Below are 22271 nucleotides of genomic sequence, written 5' to 3' on the forward strand. Positions count from 1 at the left end.
TTTAACCAAGAAGAATTAGTTGCTCATGTTCTTCAGAGAAATTCTAGAATGATCAAAAGTAAAGAGTGTCGAAGAGGAAGAGAAGATAGTGATCAATGTGTCTGATTTCTCTCCTTAAATACTAACCCTAATAAAATTCAAATTCCAAACTTAAAACAGAATCAAAATTCAAATAAAATCAAATCTAACTGATTAATATTTTCCTCCAGCCAAAGATCTCTCTCTTTTCTGTTTGCAAATCTTCAATTAATGCTGTGATTGATGGACCTTTGATTAACCACACAAGTGATAAAGAATTGAAGATTTAGTGACTTAAGTTGAAGTCTTTGGAAGGTATATATCCATCATCCCACGGCGCACATGACACGTGCAACATGAAGCTAAATCTTGATTCAAATTACTTCCTATGGATAGTTCACTTTGGACGTGGAAAGTCTCACGTGGTACGTGGCTTAGTTTTCCTTCAATCGTGGCCTTTGTTCGCTCCAGGCGTTGCACGTAGAAAAACTTACGTTCCACACGAAAGTATAATCATACGTATGCATGATGGTTCAAATCTTCTTGTTGTGCGTACGCATGGGTTATGCGTACGCACGATAGCCAACGTCTTACATGAAAGCTAAGCATTCACGTCCCACGTCTACTACGTTCCACGCGAAAATGGGGGTCATGCATATGCATTGGTCATGTGTACGCACGGATTCCATTTTGGCGTTGCACCGAAATGCTCCCACGTCCCACGTTAAAGTTCCTGATGCCCCTGGGAGACTTAATTGGTTTCGTGTGGCATGCTATTCTCTCCCACGTTGCACGTGAAGCTTGATTTCCAACACTTTGTGTCCAATGAGCTTTCTGTTTAATTCAAAAGGCGAATTTGCTCCAGTGCCTTGCACTCAGTGGCGGAACTTGAAACAAAATTTTGGGGGGGCCAGATAGAAAATAATTGTCAAAATATTTTTGATATGGACCTCATTTAAGATAAGCTAGTCTAATCTCATCTCTCTAGTTTGGGTGATATTGCCAAATTTAAAGCCGTTTTTCAATATCTCGTTCCAAAAAGTTAAGATTAAAGTCATCATATGTAACTTTTTGAACTTTTGAAGGTTATATCTCACTTTCTTCGTGATTCATTAAAGTAGAAAAACTATCTACATGTGTTGATATTGTAAAAGTTATATGTTTTTCTTCTTAAATATTAGCCTTCCTCTTAAAAAATGTATCAATTTTTTGATTTTTCATTATTATTTTATATAAAAATTTGAATATATATCCTGTAAAATATGTAAAGAAGAAGTTAGAAGGACAAATATTAAAATTTATAATATTTATTGAATTTTTTTATCAATTTATACAAATACAATAATATTAATACTTATTGAATATTCTATTATTTTTTATCATATAAAAAATTAAATAAAATAAATAGTAAAATATAAAATAATATTAAATTAAGTAAATAAAAAATATCTAATTTTTTATATTTGAACTTAAAGATAGAGAGAGTGTTGTTTATTGAACTTATTAGATACTTTAAGTTATAGTAAAGTATTTTTTTTTTGGTGACTAAATAGAAAAGAAAGAAAAAAAAGAGACAAAACCAAATTAATTGGCTAGGGTCATATCTAAATCTATTAGATGTTGAAGCTCACTCCATGGTTGGCTCCAATTCGAGTGAATGTCCGCGACAGAAGCAGCTGCTTTAGCCATACAATCTGCAACACTATTTGCAGTCCTCTGAATTAAAAGAATAGAGACTCTCCAATTCCAATTCATAACCTCCTGTATATGTTTTGCCAAATCCCATTCCGGAATATCCTTACCAAGCATTCTTTGGTTTACCAAGAAAAGAGCTTCTAAACAGTCTGTTTCACAAATAACCTCACGAAATCCACTCTCCCAAGCAAGAAGTAAACCTCTCCAAATTGCATACAATTCAGCAAAAAGAACACTGCACACTTCGACTTTCCCAGTGCAACCTTTCAACCAACATCCATCAGGATTGCGAATGATACAACCAAAACTAGCATAGCCAGAAGGAGCAAACCAACTAGCATCACAATTCAATTTAACAGAATAAACTGGAGGTGGAACCCAATGCAAACAAAGTGAAGGAGGAGACAGAGATTGATGCATAGCAAAAATAGTGTGAAACTCCCTTACTGAACTACGAATCAAACTCACCACTTTACTAGCACTCCATGAATCATCTATATTAAATAAGTCATGGTTCCTGCTTCTCCAAATCCACCAGATGGTCGAAAAGAAAAGAAAAATATTTTCACTCCTTGCACCTCTATAGAGCCAATCATGTAAATTCGAGTTATCTGAATACAGGCCTAAAAGGTTCCAGACCTCCTTGGCACTAGGGCACTCCCGAAGACAATGAAGAATTGATTCAGAACCATTCTGACATCGATGACAGGTGCTAGATAAAGCTAAACCACGACCCAAACGAAACTCTGCCGTAGGAATAGCATTATGAAGACTAAGCCAAATCAAGAACTTGTACTTCTCAGGAATATGCAGTCGCCATATCCACAACCAATTATCATGCTCATTCCAGTCAAACTTTCTTTTGGCTAGCCAACTATACCCACTCCTAGCTGAGTAAAGTCTAGAAGATGCCACACCCCACGACCAACCCGAACTCTCTCCAGCATTCAAATCTGGATTATAAGCATTCAAACGCTGTTTGACATCTTCTGGAATGATAGAGAAAATATCATGGAGATTCCATTGACCATCTTTCCAAACGTCTCTAATAGTTAAATCAGAGTCAGATATATGTACAAAAGGGACATCTTGAGCAATTGGACCCTCAATACTCCAATTGTCAAACCAAAAAGATTGATCAAGTGACCCAACGCACCAAGAGAAGGCATCCTTAAGAGCACCAAAAGCCTTTGAGATACTCTTCCAAACATGAGAAGCATTGCAAGGGACAGGGCCATCTAAAACTCCCTCATTCCTCATATACTTCGCCCTCAATAGAGCAACCCAAGGCTTGTCCTGACAATGAAAAAGTTGCCACACCAATTTACCAAGTAAAGATATATTAACACACGCAGGATCTCTAACACCCAGGCCACCAAATTTTTTTGGAGTGATCACGGTCCTCCAATTAACAAGAGAAAGACCTTTACCATCAACTTGACCCTTCCAAAGGAACTGTCTCATCATAGAAGATAATTTATCGCAAACCCAATTTGGAAAAAAAGATACCTACATATGATAGACAGGAATGGATGCTGCAACAGAATTGATCAGGCAAAGTCTCCCTGCTTTATTTAGAAGCCTTCCTTTCCAATTAGCTAATCTTCCCCTCACCTTTTCAATCACCGAATGAAAAGAAGCCCTACTGGTACGGGAATGATTAAGGTTAACTCCAAGATATCTTCCTAAGTCCAAAGCAAAACGTATTGAAGAAACACTAGTAAAAATATCTCTTCTACGAGCAGTCACATTTTTAGAACAAAAAGCTTTAGACTTTTCAAGATTCACTTTCATGCCAGATGCCTTGCAAAAAATGTTAAGAGAATGCATGACCATTTGGACCTGACTCTTTGTAGCCTGACAGAAGAGTAAGAGATCATCTGCAAACATCAAATGAGAAAATTTTGGGCCACCCCTAGTGACAGAAACTGGTTTCCACACACCCTCGACCACCTTATGAGATATATAGCAAGCAAGTCTTTCCATACAAAGCACAAATAAGTAAGGAGACATTGGATCGCCCTGTCTAAGCCCCCTTCTAGGAGCAAAACTATCCAATCTATTCCCATTCCACATAATAGAAAGAGATGATGCACGGACACAAGTCATAATCAAATTAACAGTGATGATAGGAAAACCAAAAGCAATGAGAGTACTCTCCAAAAACCTCCAATCCACCCTATCATAAGCTTTTTCAAGATCAATTTTAAAAGCAAGAGTACCTTTCTTGGATTTTGTATGCTTCATGAAATTCAGAATTTCTTGGGCCACAATAATATTATCAGGAGCACCACGACCCGGAATAAAACCTCCTTGTAAAGGACTAACAATATCTGGAAGAAAAGGCCGAAGTCGGTTAGTCAATACTTTTGTGATAATTTTATAAACAACATTACACAAGTTAATAGGCCTGAAATCCTTCATAAAGGTAGGGTTATCAATTTTAGGAATAAGCACAATCAGAGTTTCCATGATGCTAGGATTTAAGAACTCTCCCAAAAAAGCGCTCCGGACAATATTCCAAATCTCAGTGCCTACTATCTCCCAATATTCTTTAAAAAAATAAGCTTGAAAGCCATCTGGACCAGGAGCCTTAAAAGGGCTCATACTGAATACTGCTGACTTGACTTCCGCAAAAGAGACAGGGTCAATTAACCTAGCACAAGCCTCAGTACTTAGAGTGGGCATCGGAACATCCCCTAAACAATCAACCTCAACCTCTTCCGTGGTACCAAAGAGATTCTTGTAAAAAGAGAGAGCTTCTTCCTGGAGAATATCTGGATCAGTAGACCAAGACCCATCTCTAACATATAATCCATGTACTCTATTATGGTTTCTACGTACCAAAGTCTGAAGATGAAAGAATTTAGTGTTTCTATCCCCAAACTTGACCCACTGCTCTCTAGATTTCTGGTACCAAAAAAGTTCCTCTTGCAACAAAAGCCTATTGTAATCTTCCCTCAGTTCAGCTTCTTTAATTCTCAGAGATAACACATCGGTAACCTCCAAACGCCGTTGAATCTGATCAATCTGATATTCCAGCTTATTTTTTCGCACAAAAATATTTCAAAAAATCTTTGAGTTGAAGTCCAAAGAAGCCTGTTGAACCATCTTAAGCCTTTCGGTAACACTTCCAAACTCTTGATTCCAAGCCTTACTAATAACATGTTTATAAGAAGGATGTGTTGCCCACGCAGCTTGGAACCTAAAAGGACGTGAGCCTTTCACTCTGGGGCTACCATGACAACGAACTAAAATAGGACAATGATCAGAATGAAGCCTGCTAAGAATTTCAGAATAACCCTCAGGAAACATTGTCATCCATGCCTCATTAACTATAGCTCTATCCAACCTTTTAGCCAAGTCCCTGCCAGCCTGAACTGCTCTATACCAAGTATATCTCCTACCAGTCACTTTAAGATCAAAGAGCTCACAGTCATCTAGAGTAGTAGTTAATAGACTAGCTCTGTGAGAAGAAAAATAAGCACCTGTACTCTCATCTGGTGCCACAATCTCATTAAAATCACCAACGGCCATCCATGGTCTATTATGGCCTGAATTAATAGAACGCAAATGATCCCAAAGTATACATCTTTTTTCGAATTAAGGACTCCCATATACTGCACTACAAAGCCAAACTAAGTTACTCACACTCACTTTTACTGTGATACATTGGTCAATTTGATCAATAACCACACAAGAAGCATTAGCAATAGAAGATAGAAACCAAATGCCACCCTTGTGTCCTACTGCTTCCTCAATACCAACACAATGAAAACCCAACTTATCCCAAAAATTCTTCAAATTATTAAACATGGTATGAGTCTCAAAGAGAAAGAAGAAAGATGGTTTATATATTCTCACCAAATTTTTGCAATGCACACAGGCCATCTTGTTAGACGCACCCCTCACATTCCAGGCTATGATATTGAAACTATCCATAAAAACAGCAAAAAGGGAGCTCCAATAACAAACCCGAGACTCAACATGATGTCCCTGTCTTCGACGATCCTGCCTTTAATGGACTCTCAAGTTGCAGCCCAATTTTCTCCGTCGAAACTTGTACCATACCCGCCGTCGATGCTCCATCCTTATCTACTGGTGAATTCTGCAAAGAGTTTGGGCGAGGACGCTTTCGCACAGTGCCATTTGTTGTCTCACCTTGCTGCTGATGATGAACATTGTGCCGGGTCCCCGAAGAAGCCACACTAACCGGTTTTCCAATATTGATGCCCCTGCTTAATTTTACTTTGGATCCAGTTGCATGTGTTGTACGTTGGTGATTAGGCCTTGTCCAAGTATTGGTAGCCTTGTTAGGAGTCTTCTTTACTTTTGGTTGGACCTGATGGGTGCTAAGAGAAGGCTTTTGACCCATTTTATACTTTCCTTTCCTAATCACTTGAGTCCAACCTTCCAAATCCTCATGTTGTGCATGGTCTACATGAACAGCATGCAAATCACTCTCCACCAAATCCGGGACAGTAACATTTACAGTCTCATCTCCAAGATTCTTGCCAAAATGAAAACTTGCCTTTTCTACATGTACTGGATTTTTTGAATTTGAGCTTTCTGGCTGCTTTGCTACATCGCTGATCACCTTGGTATTAGTTCCTCCTCCTGCATTGCTGTCAGTCTTGCACACCTTCATATCATGACCAAACTTGAGACAGGAGCCACAAATAAGGTGAAGACTTTCATATTCAACCTCATATTCAACACCTTCAACAAGAATCTTCTTAGTCACTGGCAATCCTAAATCTATCTGAACACAGGCTCGAGCATATCGTCCTCTTTCAGCTAATTTTGTTGCCAAATCAACCTTAACGGGAATGCCAACTGCAGCCGCAACACGGAGCATTGCATCTTCTTGGTAGCACCAAATTGGTAATCCGGAAATTCTAATCCACACTAAAGTTGCTCCAAAACAGTTTTCACTTGATCTAAACTCTTGATCCCAAGGCTTCACAGCCACATAATTTCCCTCGATCATCCACGGACCTCCTAAGAGAACCTTTTCTCGCTCCTCAGCTACATCAAACTTCACAAGAAAGTAGTCAAATCCCACGTCCAATAAATCAAAACCTCCCTTAATCCTCCATACCGTTCGGAGTTTATGAGACAATGCAGTGTAGCTATAATGTTTACCTAGCACCTTAATCACTATAGCATCCTTATAAGGTTCTGCCAAGCAATTCTTAGCTTCTTGGGTAAACGTGACACTCGGTGGCAAGAGATCTCCTTGCTTCCCAGAAACTACCGCAATGTTATCTCTCGATAAAGTTTCAACAAGTGAAAAAGCTTTAGCAATCTTGGAACCCACAACTTTGTCCCTGAAAGAAACCTTCAAAGGCTTAGAAACCCCTCCCAAAATATGATCCTCCTTTTCCCCTGATGCAATCCCTCCCCCGCTCTCCCCCTTATCTCTTCCGCCGATATTACCGGCTGCCTCACCGTGTTTCACCCTCAAAGTCTCTTCCCCGCTCACTCCACCGCTCATCTTCAATTTTCAAAATTGTACAGAGTACGGAGTACGTACTCCCACTAAACCCTAGTTTTTTGGTCTATAGTAAAGTATTTAAGTCAATTGAATTATTTTTTATCTTTTGAAAAAGTACTACTACGTTTTTTATAAAAAAGTTTGGGGGGCCATGGCCCCCCTTTGTCTGAACTAAGCTCCGCCACTGCTTGTACTTATTGTATTTGATGGCTCTTATCTTTTGTTTTCTCTTTGTTTCTTGTCAATTTCCTTTCAAATTCTCCTGTAATAAATGAATTCAACTAATTTAAAGTAATGCTCAATTAATCATAAAATTATTACTAATTTAACAGAAATTCTTAGCAAATTAAGCAAAAATTATGAAGAAAAAACAATAAAGACATCGATGCAAACGTATCAGTGTGCAGCCTTACTAGGATTCCGTTTCCAACGCTCGTGCGTCCGGACTTTGTTCGGAATAGACCACACTATCTATAGTTTGATGTGAGTTAGTTGATTTTTAATAAATTTAACTACCATTAACCGAGTTAATTGCAATTTCAATATAATTTATAGTTCAAATTGAATTGGACAGACTATTAGATTTTACTAGTGTTTCGATTGAATTGGTTGGTCTGGCTTAATTCTGATAGCTATGCCACAAAGCGTTGGATGGTGGAAGCTAGGATGGTGTACGAATGTACGTGATAAAAGATAGGTTTAATTACTCTATTGGTTTCTATAGTTTCGCAAAATTTTCAATTAGGTCCTTATACTTTTTTTCTTTTAATTGAGTCCTTGCATTAAATTTTTTTTAATTGGGTCTCTACACTTTTTTTTTCTTTTATTTAGGTCCCTGTACCAATTCTTTTTTTTTTTTTAGTTGAGTCTCTATAAAATTAAGCCAATTACTACTAAGAGGGACTTAATTGAAAAAAATAATTTGGTGCAAGGACCCAATTAAAAAAAAAAGTATAAAGATCTAATTAAAAATTTCACAAAACTATAGGAGCTAACAGAATAATTAAACCTAAAAAATAAGCACACAATTGGAAAGAAATTCTAATTAAATAAATCAACAATAACTATATGCATGGCAACTAGGAATAAGTGAAGGTTTTAGGGTACATTGCCTAATTCACAAGACATTATCACTGCAGTGAACAAATTCGTGCATGAAATCTCACACTTTTTAATTTTATTATGGAGGTGAGAATAGGGTAGGACCCCGTTATAGAGTTCAAGTGTGCTTTACATGCATGTAGTGTCAGCAAAAGAGAAATCGGACAGTACAAGTGGGAAGGACCTTGTCAGACGGTCCGATTTGTTCCAACAACACGAATTTCTAAAAAAAATTAACTATACATAGAATACGAACGGTTCGATTTGCTTTGTCGAAAATTCAAAAATTCTCTATTTACAACTCGGACTCTCCGACTTAATCATCACCTTTTCCATACACACAATTCGCATGATCCGAGTTCTTCACACTGCAGCTCAAAAAAAATTACCCCACACATTAGTCTAACACCCCAAAAATCTATAACCAATAACAACACATTTGTGGTTTTCATAACCGAAAAAATGAGCCAATCTCATTGTTGAACTCTCTTCCTCTTTACAGTGTTTTTGTAGTTGTAATGGTCTTTGAATAATCATTTCGAATAGCAATTTCTATATATATATATATATATATATAGTTCCAATCAATTTGAGGCATATTTTCATACAACACATACATTTGGACGAATCAAACATTTTGATGAGTTACATTAGAGCTTATTTTAAACCAGCATTATAAATAAAAAAAAAATCCATCCTTAACGAATATTTATTTATAATGCTGGTTTTTATAAATAAAAAATAAAAATAAATATTCATTTTTATAATAAAATAAATATTCCTCCTTAACGAATAAACAATAATTAAATTTTTATATAAAATTTTGTTATATTATATATCAGGCCGGATTAACGCTTTCTATTTTAAGAGAACCCATTTAAAAGAGTCTTTAATATTATCAACTTAATTAGTTGAATAGTTAGTTTAAAAAAATACAATCATCAAACTTGTGAGGAAATATCATAAACCAAATTTAGTAATTTATGAACCAATCAATTTGTTCTAGTCATAATTTAATTCACTTAAATTTAATCTACGTTTAACCAAATAATTCACCGGTTTCAAACCTATTCTCATCAAAATGCTACTAGAGCCAAGCATGTGATTAGTATTACTGGGTTAAGAGTGATGTTATCTTTGATACCAATCATCATGCAAATTAAGTTTAATTCATAACAATTCTCTCATGCTTTTTTTGCTTACCTAATTACTTGTAATTATACTTTTAAACCCATCTCGTCCTATACTATCTTTCATTGCAAAGAGTGTCTTGAAGAACAAAGTTATTACTTGAAGCCACATAATAATTAGCACACTTGTTGTTTACTTGTTTATGTGCTTATCTTACACTTCCTATTTTCTTTTCTTTTCTTTTTTTCCTTTCATATGCAAGTCTTAGGCGTTGCTTTGAATCCCATATGACTTTGGATTAATAGGGAAATAAAAAAAATGGTGAGGTCTCAGTGCTATGACAAAATTAGTGTCAAAAGGGGTGTTTGGAGTCCAGAAGAAGATGCAAAGATAGTTGCATTTGTGTCAAAGCATGGACCTAGTAACTGGACTTCTGTCCCAAAAAAAGCGGGTTAGCATTGTTTTAAGAATTCAAGTTAATGGAATTAATTTTATTATTTCTACCTGGCCTTCACTAGTAATGTTGAATTCACTATTTGTCAACTATTGACTGTTTAATAGACTAATAGTAAGTAAAAACATAGCAGTGTAGGATTTGGTTTATCATGGTAATAAGTTGTCATCATTTTCCTAATTCGAATTTTGGAAATGCAAAAAAATTATGGTTAGAAGAGAACCTTTTCTGCAAATTTTAATGAGTCAATTAGGATTATTCTTGTTCTTGGTAATAAGTTCCAATGAACAAGTGATTTCTTGTAATGGCTAGTAACATTTTTTTTTCATTTTTTTTGTTGGATGCGAAAGGATGCTTATCTAATGAACAACATATAATTCTTAATTGATAGTTTACCAGATGCGTGTTTTGGAACTCCAGTAGGATTGTCTAAAATGAATTATATAGAACAAAACTTCACAGTTAACTGTAATGTCAAATTGATTATAATAATACCCTTGTTTTTAATTGATTATGGTTGCAAAATCACTTTTCTAATATGCAAACGTTTTTGTAGAATATATATATTGCTGAGATTTGAAATCTTCTTAATTATATGTGTTGCATTTGAGGCCATTATTGACGCAGGGCTCAAGAGGTGTGGAAAGAGTTGCAGGTTCCGGTGGACTAATTATCTCAGACCTGATCTTAAGCAAGACACGTTTACATCCCAGGAAGAAGATCTAATCATTAAGCTTCACGCAGCCATAGGAAGCAGGTGAATATTGTTGGTTAATCATTCTTCTATATATAAGTCTTGCTTTAGCTAGTTGATTATTTTGTGAACTCATTTATAATATATATATATATATACTTTTTTTCGTGTTATCTTGTTGAATATATAAAAAAAACGAAAAGGAATTGAGATCTGATTTCTATATATGAAAAAAAGGAAAAGCATTGAGATCTAATTTCTATTCGGTTAAAACTTTGTTATCGTGTACCATGCATGGACACTGACACAAAAATAGGACACGACACGATACAAGACACAGACATGCGAATTTAAAATTCTTATAAGATATTGGGATACTGCATATATATAAAATATAAAGTATTTTTAGATAAATTATAATGATATTTTAGTATTTTATAATATTAAAATATGAATTAATTTTTTAATTATTTTTAATATTTTTTAATTATATAAAGTGTTTAAAATGTATTTTGTTTTAATAATTAATAATATATATTATTTTTAAACTCATTTAAAAAATATATGTTAAGAATAAGACTGGACAAGCTGACATGTGATAGTATTTAGGTGTGTTTAAACATGTTTGACAAAAAAAATTTATTTTTTATTAAGATACAATTGAACACAAAAAACACGCTTATCAGACGAGTGTCGATGTGTGTCGTTCCAAAATATATTGGACACAGAAACACAATAAATAAAAAAGTGTCCATATTTTGTCAAGTAACTTTCTAGCTTAAGCCAACCTCTTGTTAATCTTGATTGGTATTTTATTGTTCTAGATGTTACCACTTTGTGTCATAGTCATACATAATGTTAAATAGATCATGTCTTTGTATTTGGCCCACCCAACAAGTTTTGGGTGTTTGGGTGCACTAAGTTGTAAGAAAACGCCAACATCCCTCCATGTATTTACACCGGCGGCTAGTATTTACATCAAATGCTTATTTTGCCCCATTTATAGTGTTGATCACCAGCAGTATTGTCTATATCTTGGGACTTGGGAGAGGAGCGGTAGCATTCCATTGAAGAACACTAAAAAACATGTTAGTCCCATATACATACAAGATAAATATAATGAAAACCCACATTAATTAATTTTTCTCTCATTTTATGTTTCTACACTGCACTGGAGCAATCACCGTATTATTACACATATTTCCCTCCTAGTATAAAGATATAAAACTACACCTTAGTTTTGTATAATTATTAATGTAGTTGTCTACGTGTCTTGTTAATGTATCACAGGTGGTTCATAATAGCCCAGCAACTCCCTGGGAGAACAGACAATGATGTGAAGAACTACTGGAACACAAAGTTGAAAAAGAAGCTCTCTCAAATGGGAATAGACCCTGTTACTCATAAGCCCTTCTCAAAGCTAATTGCTGATTATGGAAACATTGAGGGTTCTCATAGCCAAAAACCAACTAACCAAACTAGCTTTATCAACAACAAAGACTTAAAAAGAAGTTCAATTCTCTTAAATGCAGAGCCATACCAAACCCTGAAGCCACAGGGGGTTATTTCTAGAATCACCAATAATAATAATAGCCAACAACAAACCCTGCAAATGGAACCAATTACTGATAAGACTAATCTTTCATTTAACTCCTTAACGGATCTTACAATGATGCCAACGGTGATAGGTTCAACAGATTGTTGCATAGAGACTGAGAATGAGACCATTACTTGTTCGTCTTCTTCAAGTTGTTCCACTCCAGACCAAGACGCCTCGCCGGTGGCATCACATTTCCGTTGGAATGACTTCCTTCTAGAAGACGCCTTTGTGCCAACTGCCGATAACAATGATCAAGAAATGGTGAAGGCTGGTTTCTTGTCAAAGGAGTTACTTGTATGCCGAATTGAGAATGTGTCCCGACAAAGTTGGAACAACAAAGAAGCAATAAGCAATGACTTTCAGCTCTCGTCATCATCGTCGTCATCATCTTCCTATGAAACTTCGTTTGTAGAAGCCATGCTTGATCAAGAAAATGAGATGTTTCTGAACTTTCCTCACCTAATGGAGGAACCATCCCACTACTAAGCTTATATTTAATTTCTTCGTAACAAAAATTTGCGGATAACGGTCTTTTATTTGCCAAAGCATCAGCTGACCAATTGCATATTATTAACTTGATATGTGTGAAATTCAGAATTTTCTTCTCTAACAATGTTCACCATACTAGGAAATAGGAAATTTATAATAAATATGGGAAGATACTTCGAACCCCTCTCCTTCATGATAGGGTGACTAAAGGGGATCTCCAATTCATCTTTCATATGATAAGGAACAAGCTGTAATGGTCCTCTCGCTTGCAAGTAGTAGGATTGCTCTACCCTAGTCTTCTTTCTCAACCATTGTTGGTTAATAACTGATTCTCAGCTAGTTAATTGTTAGCTGCTCTTAAGATATCTTTTATGGTGCTTAAATTTCACGCCTAGAATTTAGGCAAATTAGACACAATTTCTATAGGTGTCAAAGAGTTCCCCTACTTTCAATTTGTTAGCTAGAGTAAATTAATTACCATGGTTAGTTGGAGTTTGTAAACTATACTTAGATGTAAGATTAAGATTTAGCTTGTATATAAACAACACTCTACAACATGTCTGGCCTCAATCAAAGCTAATTTCTCATTCTCTAACTTCACTTGCTGCTTCTTTGCTCGAGCTCCGAATTCTGTACCAGTTAAGAAGAATTTGTCATGGTGCGGTGAGCATAGAGAAGAGAAAGAGCGATTATTAAGACCTTGTGTAGTCATTCATCAATCGCAAGGTTGAGTCGTGAGTTTGACGAGTTTAAAGAAGTATCCATTAATGAAGATACCTTCAAATGTAAATATGAAAAATCTAGCTTCTCTAACGAATTCACAAAATCATATCGTCTTAGAAGTAGTGTGTTTGATGAGTTAGTTGATGAACATTCAAGCTCAAGCCTTAATATCGAAGGTTAGTCCGCTCCAAGATCCCACCAGTCCCTACGTCCAAGCGAAAATCCCAGTATATCTTTAACACCTTTTCCACTTAGAACTCACACATGGGCAAGATTTGCATGGTTATTTGTTAAATTGAAGAACAAGACAATTTTTATTGATGAATTTGCGAACAAACCTGATACAGGTGATGAAATGTTTGAACCCTGATGCAACACTTTCTTGATTTCATGCTTCATTGTGTTCTGAAATTTTGCATAGTGTTAGGTGGTGCAATGTTGCCTCAGCTCTTTGGAGGAATCTTAGACACAGGTTCTACCAAGGTGATTTGTTTAGGATAGCTAAGTTGGAGGAAGAATTGCTTGTATCCAAGTAAGGAGATTTATTTGTTAGAGTTTTTTACAAAGCTTAAGAGTTGCAAAAGGATCCTTGTTCATGCAGGTTTAGAGTGGTTAGAGAGTATTAAAAACAAGCACAGTTAAGATTTTTAAGAAGCTTGAATGAACAGTATAGAAGTGCGCGCTCTTAGGTCATGCTCGTAAAGCCATTACCAGATGTCAATACTACTTACTCGTAAAGCCATACCAGATGTCAATACTATTTTAAATCTAAACTCAAATATCCTAACAAAAACCACCACATCCAAGCCACCAATAGTAAGTTTCTCATCCTCAGTCACTTCCCACGATTTTTAGTATTCCCCTGCCCTAAGGTTGGAAACTCATTAACATGAATTGCTTTCTTTGTACTAATAAATTGATAATAGCATCGAAAAAGAGACAACAAAATGAATCCAAGCAAAAGTCAAGAGAGCAACAATATACATCCTTTTTTGATATAAATATATTAGTATATGGCATGGATTTCTTTATATAATTATATTAGCACAAGAGTGCAACATTAAACGAACTATTCCTCTCTTTGGTTAAGATGTATGTACCTTAAAACAATAAAGCAAAGGATCCAAAGGAAAAAGAAGAATGATCATTCACCTTGTATTTATCAAAATTAAAAAATTTAACATAATTTTATATATTAATAAATAATTAAATATCTAACTTTATTTTTATATTCATATCTATTATTTTTATTAAATTTTAAAAATTATTTTATCAAACATAATTATTAGGGATAAGTATTGTTTTGGTCCCTAACGTTTAGGGTCAAAATCGAAATCGTTCCCAACGTAATTTTTTATTTAGAATCATCCTTAACGTTTTTTTCCGTATTAAATCGTCTTTTTTAATAAAATTTTAAATTTTATAACTAAATTACCCTTATTCTAATAAAAAAATTTAAAATAAAAAAGGAAAAAGAACGCGGGAGGAGGGGAGAAAGGAAAGGGAAAAAGATGAGAGGGGCAGGAAAAGGGGAAAGGGAGAGGGGGAAGGGGGACGGGGGACGGGGGATGGCGCCTGCGAAGAGCCACCGTCGCCGTCGGAAATTGCGAGGGAGAGAGGAGACGCGAGCCACTGCCGCCGCTGACCTTGCCGCCTCGCCGCTGCATCTGCACCTCGCCGCCTAGCCGCCTCGCTGCTGTTGCACCTTCCTGTTCCTGCTTTTGCTTCTGCTTCTTGTTTCTGCTTCTGTTTCTTGCTTCAGCTTCTGCCTTCTGCTTCGGCCTCTGCTTTCTGCTTCTACTTGAGCTTTTGCTTCTACTTCTGCTTTTGCGTTTGCTTTTTCTGCTTCTGTGTCTGCTTCTGTTTCTATTTTTGCTTCTAATTTTGATTTTGATTTCTTATTTTTTGATTTATTATTTTTTGATTTCATTGTTGTTGTGTGTTGATTTTGTTGTTGAATTTGATGTTATTTCTGAATTTGAATAATGTGTTATTATTGGTGTTTTTGAATCTGATTATTAGTATTTGATGACAGTAAGGGAAGTGGTGGTGGTGGTAAAGGTGATGGTGCTGGTGGTGGTGGAGGGTATTTTAGGGGTGGCAACGGGGCGGGTTTTTGCTCTACCCGACCCCGACCCTGCCCCGCCCAACAAAAACCCGCATCAAACCCGTCCCGCCCCTACTTGCGGGTAGTAAAATGTTAAACCCTAACCCACCTCTGTGGGTACCCGCCCCGCCCCTACCCGCCTCTATAATTATTAAATCCAACAAATAAAATTAAATTTTAAAAATTATATAACCACCGTTTACATACATAACATAAATTAAAGTAAAAATTTAAATATGATAGAATATTATTAATCATTTTACTAATTATTTTATATATGTTACATATATTATATATTAAAATATATATATATATATATATATATATATATATACCGGGGCGGGTAGGGGCGGATTTAACCTAAACCCGACCTCGCCCCGCCCCGCCCAAGAAACCACCCCGTTAAAACCCGCCCGGTGCGGGGGCGGATAATTACCCGCCCCGAACGGGTAGGGGTGGGGTAGGTACCTGCGGGTTTAGGTAGTGTTGCCACCTATGTTTGTCCGTAAAAAGTTAAAAGGACGATTTTAATACGAAAAAAAATGTTAAAGACGATTCTAAATAAAAAATTACGTTAGGAACGTTTTCAATTCGAACCCTAAACGTTAGAGACCAAAACAATACTTACTCCTTATTATTACAACTTATGTTTATTAAAAGTGATTTTAGTTTGATTTATCAAGCACAAACGCAAACAATTTTCAAAAAGTTATTTTAGACGTCAACATTAATAAAAAAATTTTAAAAATAAAAATTTTATCAAACTAAATCTATATATAAAGGTAAGCCTTGAACAAAAGAATGGGATAAACAAAACAAACTGGAGTGTTGAATTGTGGGATTACAACACAAGAGTTTAAATAAAAAAATTATGAACAATAATTTAAAAAAAATAAATCATATGAACAATTTTGTATATTACCTCAATATTTTATATTTACTACATGAATTTATTGGAAGTAATATATGTATTAATATCACAATATTTCTTAAGATAAAATAACAACGTACAATAAATTAAAATTTAATGAAAATTCGTTAATTTGGTGAAAAATTTTAAAAATTGGAACCATGCATATGTGCATCAATTAAAAAAATTGAAAACTACTCAATTAAAATTCTTGTTATTTGAATAATAAAACTATATGTACCCGTGTCCTACACGCATAATATATAAAAATATAAAAAAAATTAAATATTTTGAAAAAACACATAGTATTTATTATAATGAAAATTTTATAAAATTAATTAAATTCAATAGTTAATTTGATTTTAATATTAAAAATAATGAATAATTATTTTACTTGGTTCATCTAAGGCTATCTTAAAAATTGGCTTCGCGGAAATTTTGAGAAAATTTCTGATAGCAGTCTTCTTTGAATAGAATTACAAGTTATATGGTGTGATTTAATTTTAGTAAGAGATTAGCAAGCTACTCAGATTGTATGCGAGGCAAATTCTAGAAAAAAAAAAATTTCTTGGTGAATAATTGAAAAACACCTAACCTCATGCGGATTTGTATTTAATAATAAAAGGTATTTGAGTTGAAATTATAGCACGGTTAGTGTGTTAGGTTAATTTTGATTCAAAGGGAGACAAATAAGCCACCAAATTGGTTAGCTAAGCATGGAGCCTTAAGAGCTATAGAATCGATCGAGTAGATTTTTCTAATAACTTTCCAGATTCACTTGCTAGAGATGCACCTTCTTTAGGAGTTATTTTTTCTTCTTATTATTTTTTCTTTTTTTCTTCCTTTGTCTTTTAGGTTTTATGCCAACAAAAAAAAAAAAGAATAATTACTCATTGATTACATAGTTTATGATTAAATTGAAATATTTACATTAAGATTTTATTGTTTTAAAGATTTCTCTTTAAACAACATTAGTAGTTAAATTTGCAGGCATTTTATCATAATTCATGAATAAAACTTTTAAGTCTTTTTATTCTTTTATTAAAATCGATTTGAGTAAGTACAATCTAACATGAGATAAAATTTGCTTGAACCTTTTTGTATTATCATAGGAATAGCGATAGGTATCCATAAGGTAGATACCCCTTTTTACCCCATTGTTGTTTATGAAAATGCCCCTCTCATCCCATTTCTATTGTAGATCCTCTTTTAATTATTCCAGTGGGAACGGTGGATACTCGCAAATATCCATAGGTAGTGTCTTTATTTTTTTTTTAAAAAAATTAACATATAACACATGAAGTAACACAATCTAAAGTTTCAAACACAGTTTAACATAATCCAATACAAACGTTAAATATCCAACATCACATCTTATAAATTTTATATATAAGTGGGGATATTTTAGTAAAATTTTCCTTCGTATGGATTTTTTGGGCCTCATGGGACAGGTATATCCACTAGGGGTGGCAAAACGGGTCGAATCCGTTGGATTAGGATTTGGAATCCGCCAAATAACAAAAAATTCGCCAAATTTACAGATTTTGGCGGGACGGGACGGGTCGGGCCAAAGATTTTTATTTTTTCTTTTTTATTAAATAAATAAATGATTATTACTATAAAATTAATAATTATATAATTTTCAAACACTTTTTTTTCATTTTTTTGTTATTATTCTTTTAGTTATTAACTTTATTTATTTTTATTTTATAATTTCGTATATATGCTCAAATTATGTGACTTATTTTTTAAAATAAAGATAGTAAAAAAATTATATTATAATTTGACTATTTTTTATTTGTATTTAATTTTTTAATTATTATTTTTTAGTTAATTTTAATGAATTTTATTTTTCAAAAAAAAGAAAAGAAAAGAGTGAAGCGGGCTAGCCCGCCGGCCCGCTAATCTGCCATAAAGTGGGGCGGGCTAGCATTTTAAACCCACTTTAGTTGGCAGGACGGGCCGGGCTGTCCCGTTTATGATGCGGGTCTAGGCGGGTTGGGGCGGACCGGCCGCTTTGCCATCCCTAATATCCACCCATGTCTCCGTCTCCATTTATTCATGGGGCGGGTCTCCGTTTCAGTGAAAATTTTGCGAGTTTCCATTTAACTTCCGTCGTAGATAATCCCTGCAAGTACCTATTTTTACGGGTATTTTCGTCATCTCTAATCATGGCAACAGATATTAATATATATATTATATATAGAAATATCATTGTTAAAATTTAAGTGGGACAAGATTATTTATGAGTATCATATTCATTCTTAAAAATAAAGTAATAGAACTAAATGTTATTACCTGCTAAAACTTACAAACTTATTTTATTTCTTCTTTAGTTAAAGTAGTTGTATTTGTACCTAAAGAGAGTTGTATACTTTTTTTGTCAGTTTAAACACTTAACAAAATTGCTAAAGATTATAGAAATACGCAATTGAATGCACAATATCTTGTCTTGAGTCTCGTGGAATAATAGAAAATAATTCATCTTAAGTCGCTACCTAGTACAACGATTAAAAAATTTGTATCAATGTAGTTAATAAAACTCACCCTTCATGTTTAGAATTTTTTCTTATCGATACAAAATATTATCTGAAAGTTCATGCCAACAGCTATTCTAAATGTGTTTTGATATTGAGATGTTGGAAGTTAGTAGAATAATAATCAACCTTTTGACATATGATATTAAGGTATATGAATTTACTTTTTAATGGCATCTATGAATTTTCTATCATTTTATAACAATTCAAGAGTAAAATAAATATCTTTATAAATAGCATAGAGCATTTGCATCCTATTTGAATATTCAAAAGGAGCCGTGTGTAATATAAAGCAACTACATATTCATAGAATTTTTTTCTTTTAGATAATAATGATAAAGTTTTATAGTCTATGAAGAAATCGTGGTCTAGATATGATTTTAGTGAAGAAAATAATTTTGAGGTGGAAGAAGAAGACTCAGTAGATTTATCATATGAACAAATACAAAACCTAAAATTGAAAATGAACAACTGAATACAAGGGAGTACATATTGTTATCCACTATTTATAGCTATTAGAAAATTAACCTTACTAAAACCTAACTCAATATAGTAAATAAATTAACTATAGTTATTCAACCATAATCAATTACAGCTTGCTTTTGTGAGCCATTAGACACCAGCTTAATATCATCTCCAACATCCTCCCTCAAGTTGAAACTAATTGAATTAGTTGCAAGTTCAGCAACATTATTATCATCCTCCCTTGAATTAAGACTTGTTGAAACATTTATCCTCTTTTCATCAAAATATCCTCCCTCAAGTGGGGCGTGTAAGTCAAGCATGCCCAACTTGAAAAGTAAAGATTCGAAGACACCCGGTGATAATGCTTTAGTAAGTAAATCAGCCGTTTGATGAGCTGATTTAATAGGTAGCAATTTCAGCACCCCTGTTTGAGACTTTTCATGAACAATGTGACAATCTACTTCAATGTGCTTGGTTCTTTCGTGAAAAACTGGATTAGCTGCAATGTACAGCGCAGATTGATTGTCACAATAGAGATTGATTGGGTGAGGATGAGATACATGGCAGTCATTAAGAAGATAAAGAAGCCATTGACCTTCCCGAGTTGCTTGTGCCATGACACGATATTCAGCTTCTGAGGAAGAACATGCTACAGTTGTTTGCTTCTTACTCTTCCAAGACACTAATGAAGAACCTAAGAAAAAACAATACCCAGTTATTGATCGACGGGTATCGGAACAAGTTGCCCAATCCGAATCAACATAACCAGTCAATTTGAGATCATTATTTGAAGAGAAGAAAAGACCCTTAGAAGGAGATTTCTTAATGTATCGAAGAACATGTAGTGCTGCCTTGTAATGGTCATCAGTTGCACAATCCAAAAATTGGCTAAGCTTCCCAACTGCGAAAGCAATGTCTGGACGAGTATTGGTGAGATATAGAAGTCGTCCGAGCAGTCTTCTATATTGTAATGGATCTTGTAATCTTGTGCCACTCTCCTTAGAAAGTTTCCCATTATACAGCATAGGAACTGAAGCAGGTTTAGCTTCCAACATACCATATTCCTCAAGCAAATCAAGAGTGTACTTACGTTGATACAAAGCAATCCCTTTAGAACTACGAGCAACTTCTATTCCAAGAAAAAATTTTAACCAGCCTAAGTCTTTAATACTAAATTCAGCATCAAGAGCCTTTTTAATATCTTCAATTTCAAATAGAATATCTCCAGATAAAACAAGATCATCAACATAAACAACAATAATAGCCAAGCCGAGGTTAGTGTGCTTGGTGAACAAAGAGTGATCATGAGGAGACTTGATAAAGCCATGTTGCTGAAGAAAACCACTTAATCTTAAATTCCATTGACGGCTTGCCTGTTTCAAGCCATATAAAGAACGATTCAACCTACAGATAGCACCATTTGGAACATCGAGACCTTGGGGGTTTCATATAAACCTCTTCTTGCAACTCACCATGCAAGAATGATGTATTAACGTCTAATTGGTGAAGTTTCAAGTCATGTAGCGCAGCAAGAGTAAGAATAAGTCGTAAAGTGGTGATTTTTACAACCGGAATGAATGTATCAAAGTAATCATAGCCAACTCTTTGACGAAAACCTTGAGCCACAAGACGTGCTTTGTGGCGTTCAACACTACCATCTGGGTGAAACTTTACTTTAAAAACCCACTTGCATCCACTGAGACGCTTTCCAAGGGGCAAAGAAGTGATAGACCAAGTTTTATTCTTTTCAAGAGCAAGCAATTCCGCACTAATTGCATTTCTCCAGCATTCGTGCTGCACAGCTTGTTCATAAGTCTTCGGTTCAACTGTTGTGGTTATTACTAGGAAAAAGGCTCTATGGGCAGGGGATAGCTTCCCATAATCCACCATGTGAGATAGACCGTACCGCTTGGAACATGATTGGTTACTAGAGCTTCCTGTTCTAAGTAACATACAATGATAATCTTGAAGATAAGAAGGTAGTTTATGTGTACGAGTTGATCTTCTAAGATCCTGATGATGCATGTTATCATTTGAATGAGAATTAGATGATGCATTATTTGGTGGACTAGTAGAAGCTACATGTGAATCAGTGAGTGAGGTAGGGTCCCTAGGATCATGAAAAGAATCAATATTTACATGAGATGGATGAAATGCATCTAAAGAATCATAAGTGAAAAGATCAAATTCATTAAAATTAGAATCAGCAATAGGTAGAGAAGAAGCACTTATAAAATTTTTGGTCATGTCATCATGAAAGGATTTATAAGGAAAATAATGTTCATAAAACTCCACATTTCGAGACAAAAATAGTTCTCTAGTGTGAATATCAAACAAAATATATCTTTTTGTGCCAGGTGGGTAACCAAGAAAAATACTCTTTCTTGCTCGTTTATCAAATTTTTTTCGTCCATGAATTAACGTTGAAGCAAAAGCCAAGCATCCAAACACTTTAAGGTTACTAATGTCCGCATCCTTGCCAAATAAGGTAGCATAAGGGGTTTTATTTTTTAAAACTGGAGTCGGAAGTCTATTGATTAAATGAACAGCTAAACCAATAGCAAAATTCCAAAAATTATTTGGCAAGGATGATTGAAACATTAATGCTCTTGCAATGTTGAGAATATGTTGGTGTTTTCGCTCAACAATACCATTTTGTTGAGGTATCTCAACACATGATGTTTGATGCACTATACCCTGTGAATTATAAAAAATATCAAGTTTAAACTCAGGACCATTGTCAGTTCGAATAATCTTTACTTGAGAATTAAATTGAGTTTTCACATAGGCAACAAAATTTTGAACCAAACTGCTGGCCTCTGACTTTAATTTCATGAAATAAATTCATAC

The 22271-nt window shown here is 34.7% G+C and overlaps 1 protein-coding gene and 1 pseudogene across 1 annotated transcript; one reads left to right on the forward strand and one right to left on the reverse strand.

Moving 5' to 3' along the window:
• Positions 1-5808: 5808 nt before the first annotated feature.
• On the reverse strand, positions 5809-7210 carry LOC148565748 (uncharacterized; annotated as a pseudogene).
• A 2550-nt stretch (positions 7211-9760) lies between these two features.
• Positions 9761-12676, forward strand: LOC107640951 (transcription factor MYB35-like). The gene is made up of 3 exons (XM_016344456.3): positions 9761-9893; positions 10524-10653; positions 11881-12676. The coding sequence occupies exons 1-3, from the start codon at positions 9761-9763 to the stop codon at positions 12674-12676; spliced, it is 1059 nt and encodes a 352-aa protein (XP_016199942.1).
• The last annotated feature ends 9595 nt before the right edge of the window (positions 12677-22271 follow it).

Source organism: Arachis ipaensis, chromosome B5, assembly GCF_059453495.1.
Source record: "Arachis ipaensis isolate K30076 ecotype BB chromosome B5, ASM5945349v1, whole genome shotgun sequence".
Lineage (NCBI taxonomy): Eukaryota > Viridiplantae > Streptophyta > Magnoliopsida > Fabales > Fabaceae > Arachis > Arachis ipaensis.

What these genes read in the sequence shown, in the direction of transcription:
- LOC107640951 (XM_016344456.3), top strand. Translation starts at nt 9,761, where the DNA reads ATGGTGAGGTCTCAGTGCTATGACAAAATTAGTGTCAAAAGGGGTGTT. An exon ending in TTCTGTCCCAAAAAAAGCGG is followed by an intron (nt 9,894 to 10,523) that starts GTTAGCATTGTT and finishes TTATTGACGCAG; the next exon opens with GGCTCAAGAGGTGTGGAAAG. An exon ending in CACGCAGCCATAGGAAGCAG is followed by an intron (nt 10,654 to 11,880) that starts GTGAATATTGTT and finishes AATGTATCACAG; the next exon opens with GTGGTTCATAATAGCCCAGC.